The sequence below is a fragment of the Pristiophorus japonicus genome, chromosome 11 (assembly GCF_044704955.1).
Source record: "Pristiophorus japonicus isolate sPriJap1 chromosome 11, sPriJap1.hap1, whole genome shotgun sequence".
NCBI classification, from domain to species: domain Eukaryota; kingdom Metazoa; phylum Chordata; class Chondrichthyes; family Pristiophoridae; genus Pristiophorus; species Pristiophorus japonicus.
Window position 1 is genome coordinate 140545570 of NC_091987.1, and position 7667 is coordinate 140553236.

A 7667-nucleotide genomic window follows, 5' to 3' on the forward strand; every position below is an offset into this window, starting at 1 on the left:
ACGTTGCCAGGCGACAGTATCGGTGGGACCTTGCCGGGTTACAGTATCGGTGTGACTTTGCCGGGCGACAATATCGGTGGGACGTTACCGAGCGACAGTATTGTTGGGATTTTGACCCGTGACAGTATTGGTGAGTCGTTGCCTGGCGACAGTATCGCTGCGACGTTGCCTGGCGACAGTATCGGTGAGATGTTGCCTGGCGACAGTGTCAGTGGGACGTTGCCTGGCGACAGTGTCAGTGGGACATTGCCGGGCGACAGTATCGGTGGGACGTTGCCTGGCGACAGTATCGGTGAGATGTTGCCGGGCGACAGTGTCGGTGCGACGTTGCCTGGCGACAGTGTCGGTGGGACGTTGCCTGGCGACAGTATCGGTGGGACGTTGCCTGGCGACAGTATCGGCGGGACGATTCCGGGCGACAGTGTCGGTGGGACATGCCGGACGACCGTATTGGTGGGATGTTGCCTGGCGACAGTATCGGTGGGACGTTGCCTGGTGACAGTATCGGTGAGATGTTGCCGGGCGACAGTGTTGGTGGGACGTTGCCTAGCGACAGTATCGGTGAGATGTTGCCTGGCGACAGTATAGTTGGGCCGTTGCCTGGCGACAGTATCGGTGGATGTTGCCTGGCGACAGTATCGGTGGGACGTTGCATGGCGACAGTATCGGTGGGACGTTGCCTGGCGACAGTATCGGTGGGACCTTGTCTGGCGAAAGTATCGATGAGACTTTGCCGGGCGACAGTATCGGTGGGACGTTGCCTGGTGACAGTGTCGGAGGGACGTTGCTGGGCGACAGTATCGGTGGGACGTTGCCGGGTTACAGTATCGGTGTGACTTTGCCGGGCGACAATATCGGTGGGACGTTGCCGAGCGACAGTATTGTTGGGATTTTGACCCGTGACAGTATTGGTGAGTCGTTGCCTGGCGACAGTATCGCTGCGACGTTGCCTGGCGACAGTATCGGTGAGATGTTGCCTGGCGACAGTGTCAGTGGGACGTTGCCTGGCGACAGTGTCAGTGGGATGTTGCCGGGCGACAGTATCGGTGGGACGTTGCCTGGCGACAGTATCGGTGGGACGCTGCTGGGCGACAGTATCGGTGGGACGTTGCCTGGCGACAGTATCGGTGAGATTTTGCCGGGCGACAGTGTCGGTGCGACGTTGTCTGGCGACATTGTCGGTGGGACGTTGCCTGGCGACAGTATCGGTGGGACGTTGCCTGGCGACAGTATCGGCGGGACGATGCCGGGTGACAGTGTCGGTGGGACATGCCGGACGACCGTATTGGTGGGACGTTGCCTGGCGACAGTATCGGTGGGACGTTGCCTAGCGACAGTATCGGTGAGACGTTGCCGGGCGATATTATTGGTGGGAAGTTGCCAGGCGACAGTGTCGGTGGGACGTTGCCTGTCGACGGTATCGGTGGGATGTTGCCTGGCGACAGTATAGTTGGGCTGTTGCCTGACGACAGTATCGGTGGGACGTTGCCTGGCGACAGTATCGGTGGGACGTTGCATGGCGACAGTATCGGTGGGACGTTGCCTGGCGACAGTATCGGTGGGATGTTGCCTGGCGACAGTATAGTTGGGCCGTTGCCTGGCGACAGTATCGGTGGATGTTGCCTGGCGACAGTATCGGTGGGACGTTGCATGGCGACAGTATCGGTGGGACGTTGCCTGGCGACAGTATCGGTGGGACCTTGTCTGGCGAAAGTATCGATGAGACTTTGCCGGGCGACAGTATCGGTGGGACGTTGCCTGGTGACAGTGTCGGAGGGACGTTGCTGGGCGACAGTATCGGTGGGACGTTGCCTGGCGACAGTGTCGGTGGGACGTTGCCTGACGACAGTGTCAGTGGGACATTGCCGGGCGACAGTATCGGTGGGATGTTGCCGGGTTACAGTATCGGTGTGACTTTGCCGGGCGACAGTATCGGTGGGACGTTGCCGAGCGACAGTATTGGTGTGATGTTGCCCCGTGACAGTATTGGTGAGACGTTGCCGGGCGACAGTATCGCTGCGATGTTGCCTGGCGACAGTATCGGTGAGATGTTGCCTGGCGAAAGTGTCAGTGGGACATTGCCTGGCGACAGTGTCAGTGGGACGTTGCCTGGCGACAGTGTCAGTGGGACGTTGCCGGGCGACAGTATCGGTGGGACGTTGCCTGGCGACAGTATCGGTGGGACGCTGCCGGGCGACACTATTGGTGGGACGTTGCCTGGCGACAGTATCGGTGAGATGTTGCCGGGCGACAGTGTCGGTGCGACGTTGCCTGGCGACAGTGTCGGTGGGACGTTGCCGGGTGACAGTATCGGTGGGACGTTGCCTGGCGACAGTATCGGCGGGACGATGCCGGGCGACAGTGTCGGTGGGACATGCCGGACGACCGTATTGGTGGGACGTTGCCTGGCGACAGTATCGGTGGGACGTTGCCTGGTGACAGTATCGGTGAGATGTTGCCGGGCGACAGTGTCTGTGGGACGTTGCCTGGCGACAGTATCGGTGAGATGTTGCCGGGCGATAGTATTGGTGGGATGTTGCCAGGCGACAGTGTCGGTGGGACGTTGCCTAGCGACAGTATCGGTGAGACGTTGCCGGGCGATATTATTGGTGGGAAGTTGCCGGGCGACAGTGTCGGTGGGACGTTGCCTGTCGAAGGTATCGGTGGGATGTTGCCTGGCGACAGTATAGTTGGGCCGTTGCCTGACGACAGTATCGGTGGGACGTTGCCTGGCGACAGTGTCGGAGGGACGTTGCTGGGCGACAGTATCGGTGGGACGTTGCCTGGCGACAGTGTCAGTGGGACATTGCCGGGCGACAGTATCGGTGGGATGTTGCCGGGTTACAGTATCGGTGTGACTTTGCCGGGCGACAGTATCGGTGGGACGTTGCCGATCGACAGTATTGGTGGGATGTTGCCCCGTGACAGTATTGGTGAGACGTTGCCGGGCGACAGTATCGCTGCGACGTTGCCTGGCGACAGTATCGGTGAGATGTTGCCTGGCGACAGTGTCAGTGGGACGTTGCCTGGCGACAGTGTCAGTGGGACGTTGCCGGGCGACAGTATCGGTGGGACGTTGCCTGGCGACAGTATCGGTGGAACGCTGCCGGGCGACAGTATCGGTGGGACGTTGCCTGGCGACAGTATCGGTGAGATGTTGCCGGGCGACAGTGTCGGTGCGACGTTGCCTGGCGACAGTGTCGGTGGGACGTTGCCTGGTGACAGTATCGGTGGGACGTTGCTTGGCGACAGTATCGGCGGGACGATGCCGGGCGACAATGTCGGTGGGACATGCCGGACGACCGTATTGGTGGGACGTTGCCTGGCGACAGTATCGGTGGGACGTTGCCTGGTGACCGTATCGGTGAGATGTTGCCGGGCGACAGTGTCTGTGGGACGTTGCCTGGCGACAGTATCGGTGAGATGTTGCCGGGCGATAGTATTGGTGGGATGTTGCCAGGCGACAGTGTCGGTGGGACGTTGCCTAGCGACAGTATCGGTGAGACGTTGCCGGGCGATATTATTGGTGGGAAGTTGCCAGGCGACAGTGTCGGTGGGACGTTGCCTGTCGACGGTATCGGTGGGATGTTGCCTGGCGACAGTATAGTTGGGCTGTTGCCTGACGACAGTATCGGTGGGACGTTGCCTGGCGACAGTATCGGTGGGACGTTGCATGGCGACAGTATCGGTGGGACGTTGCCTGGCGACAGTATCGGTGGGACCTTGTCTGGCGAAAGTATCGATGAGACTTTGCCGGGCGACAGTATCGGTGGGACGTTGCCTGGTGACAGTGTCGGAGGGACGTTGCTGGGCGACAGTATCGGTGGGACGTTGCCTGGCGACAGTGTCGGTGGGACGTTGCCTGACGACAGTGTCAGTGGGACATTGCCGGGCGACAGTATCGGTGGGATGTTGCCGGGTTACAGTATCGGTGTGACTTTGCCGGGCGACATTATCGGTGGGACTTTGCCGGACGACAGTATCGGTGAGATGTTGCCTGGCGACAGTGTCAGTGGGACGTTGCCGGGTGACAGTATCGGTGGGACGTTGCCTGGCGACAGTATCGGTGTGACGTTGCCGGGCGTCAGTATCAGTGATACGTTGCCTGGTGACAGTGTCGATGGGACGTTGCCGGGCGACAATATCGGTGGGACGTTGCAGGGCGACAGTATTGGTGGGATGTTGCCTGGTGACAGTGTCGGAGGGACGTTGACGGGCGACAGTATCGGTGGGACGTTGCCGGGCGACAGTATTGGTGGGATGTTGCCGGGCGACAGTATCGGTGGGACGTTGTCTGGCGACAGTGTCGGTGGGACGTTGCCGGGCGACAGTATCGGTGGGCATTGCCTGGCGACAGTGTCGGTGGGACGTTGCCGGATTACTGTGTCGGTGGGACTTTGCCGGGCGACAGTATTGGTGAGACGTTGCCTGGTGACAGTATCGGTGGGACGTTGCCGGGCGACAGTATCGGTGGGACATTGCCTGGCGACAGTATCGGTGGAACGTTGCCTGGCGACAGTATCGGTGAGATGTTGACGTGCGACAGTGTCGGTGGGACGTTGCCTGGTGACAGTATCGGTGGGACGTTGCCGGGCGACAGTATCGGTGGGACGTTGCTTGGCGACAGTATCGGTGGGACGTTGCCGGGCGACAGTATCGGTGGGACCTTGTCTGGCGAAAGTATCGATGAGACTTTGCCGGGCGACAGTATCGGTGGGACTTTGCCTGGTGACAGTGTCGGAGGGACGTTGCTGGGCGACAGTATCGGTGGGACGTTGCCTGGCGACAGTGTCGGTGGGACGTTGCCGGGCGACAGTATCCGTGAGACGTTGCCTGGTGACAGTGTCGGAGGGACGTTGCTGGGCGACAGTATCGGTGGGACGTTGCCTGGCGACAGTGTCGGTGGGACGTTGCCGGGCGACAGTGTCGGTGGGACATTGCCTGGCGACAGTATCGGTGCGACGTTGCCTGGCGACAGTATCGGTGAGATGTTGCCTGGCGACATTGTCGGTGGGACGTTGCCTGGCGACAGTGTCAGTGGGACGTTGCCAGGCGACAGTATCGGTGGGACCTTGCCGGGTTACAGTATCGGTGTGACTTTGCCGGGCGACAATATCGGTGGGACGTTACCGAGCGACAGTATTGTTGGGTTTTTGACCCGTGACAGTATTGGTGAGTCGTTGCCTGGCGACAGTATCGCTGCGACGTTGCCTGGCGACAGTATCGGTGAGATGTTGCCTGGCGACAGTGTCAGTGGGACGTTGCCTGGCGACAGTGTCAGTGGGACATTGCCGGGCGACAGTATCGGTGGGACGTTGCCTGGCGACAGTATCGGTGAGATGTTGCCGGGCGACAGTGTCGGTGCGACGTTGCCTGGCGACAGTGTCGGTGGGACGTTGCCTGGCGACAGTATCGGTGGGACGTTGCCTGGCGACAGTATCGGCGGGACGATTCCGGGCGACAGTGTCGGTGGGACATGCCGGACGACCGTATTGGTGGGATGTTGCCTGGCGACAGTATCGGTGGGACGTTGCCTGGTGACAGTATCGGTGAGATGTTGCCGGGCGACAGTGTTGGTGGGACGTTGCCTAGCGACAGTATCGGTGAGATGTTGCCTGGCGACAGTATAGTTGGGCCGTTGCCTGGCGACAGTATCGGTGGATGTTGCCTGGCGACAGTATCGGTGGGACGTTGCATGGCGACAGTATCGGTGGGACGTTGCCTGGCGACAGTATCGGTGGGACCTTGTCTGGCGAAAGTATCGATGAGACTTTGCCGGGCGACAGTATCGGTGGGACGTTGCCTGGTGACAGTGTCGGAGGGACGTTGCTGGGCGACAGTATCGGTGGGACGTTGCCGGGTTACAGTATCGGTGTGACTTTGCCGGGCGACAATATCGGTGGGACGTTGCCGAGCGACAGTATTGTTGGGATTTTGACCCGTGACAGTATTGGTGAGTCGTTGCCTGGCGACAGTATCGCTGCGACGTTGCCTGGCGACAGTATCGGTGAGATGTTGCCTGGCGACAGTGTCAGTGGGACGTTGCCTGGCGACAGTGTCAGTGGGATGTTGCCGGGCGACAGTATCGGTGGGACGTTGCCTGGCGACAGTATCGGTGGGACGCTGCTGGGCGACAGTATCGGTGGGACGTTGCCTGGCGACAGTATCGGTGAGATTTTGCCGGGCGACAGTGTCGGTGCGACGTTGTCTGGCGACATTGTCGGTGGGACGTTGCCTGGCGACAGTATCGGTGGGACGTTGCCTGGCGACAGTATCGGCGGGACGATGCCGGGTGACAGTGTCGGTGGGACATGCCGGACGACCGTATTGGTGGGACGTTGCCTGGCGACAGTATCGGTGGGACGTTGCCTAGCGACAGTATCGGTGAGACGTTGCCGGGCGATATTATTGGTGGGAAGTTGCCAGGCGACAGTGTCGGTGGGACGTTGCCTGTCGACGGTATCGGTGGGATGTTGCCTGGCGACAGTATAGTTGGGCTGTTGCCTGACGACAGTATCGGTGGGACGTTGCCTGGCGACAGTATCGGTGGGACGTTGCATGGCGACAGTATCGGTGGGACGTTGCCTGGCGACAGTATCGGTGGGATGTTGCCTGGCGACAGTATAGTTGGGCCGTTGCCTGGCGACAGTATCGGTGGATGTTGCCTGGCGACAGTATCGGTGGGACGTTGCATGGCGACAGTATCGGTGGGACGTTGCCTGGCGACAGTATCGGTGGGACCTTGTCTGGCGAAAGTATCGATGAGACTTTGCCGGGCGACAGTATCGGTGGGACGTTGCCTGGTGACAGTGTCGGAGGGACGTTGCTGGGCGACAGTATCGGTGGGACGTTGCCTGGCGACAGTGTCGGTGGGACGTTGCCTGACGACAGTGTCAGTGGGACATTGCCGGGCGACAGTATCGGTGGGATGTTGCCGGGTTACAGTATCGGTGTGACTTTGCCGGGCGACAGTATCGGTGGGACGTTGCCGAGCGACAGTATTGGTGTGATGTTGCCCCGTGACAGTATTGGTGAGACGTTGCCGGGCGACAGTATCGCTGCGATGTTGCCTGGCGACAGTATCGGTGAGATGTTGCCTGGCGAAAGTGTCAGTGGGACATTGCCTGGCGACAGTGTCAGTGGGACGTTGCCTGGCGACAGTGTCAGTGGGACGTTGCCGGGCGACAGTATCGGTGGGACGTTGCCTGGCGACAGTATCGGTGGGACGCTGCCGGGCGACACTATTGGTGGGACGTTGCCTGGCGACAGTATCGGTGAGATGTTGCCGGGCGACAGTGTCGGTGCGACGTTGCCTGGCGACAGTGTCGGTGGGACGTTGCCGGGTGACAGTATCGGTGGGACGTTGCCTGGCGACAGTATCGGTGTGACGTTGCCGGGCGACTAGTATCCGTGAGAAGTTGCCAGGCGACAGTGTCGATGGGACGTTGCCTGGCGACAGTGTCGGTGGGACGTTGCCTGGCGACAGTATCGGTGGGACGTTGCCTGGCGACAGTATCGGCGGGACGATGCCGGGCGACAGTGTCGGTGGGACATGCCGGACGACCGTATTGGTGGGACGTTGCCTGGCGACAGTATCGGTGGGACGTTGCCTGGTGACAGTATCGGTGAGATGTTGCCGGGCGACAGTGTCTGTGGGACGTTGCCTG

The 7667-nt window shown here is 60.6% G+C and overlaps 1 protein-coding gene across 1 annotated transcript; it reads right to left on the reverse strand.

Annotated features, from left to right (window-relative positions):
- Positions 1-1897: 1897 nt before the first annotated feature.
- On the reverse strand, positions 1898-6560 carry LOC139275598 (uncharacterized protein DKFZp434B061-like). The gene is made up of 3 exons (XM_070892768.1): positions 6155-6560; positions 3925-4105; positions 1898-2432 (listed from the first exon to the last, which is right to left on the reverse strand). The coding sequence occupies exons 1-3, from the start codon at positions 6558-6560 to the stop codon at positions 1898-1900; spliced, it is 1122 nt and encodes a 373-aa protein (XP_070748869.1).
- Between the last annotated feature and the right edge of the window lie 1107 nt (positions 6561-7667).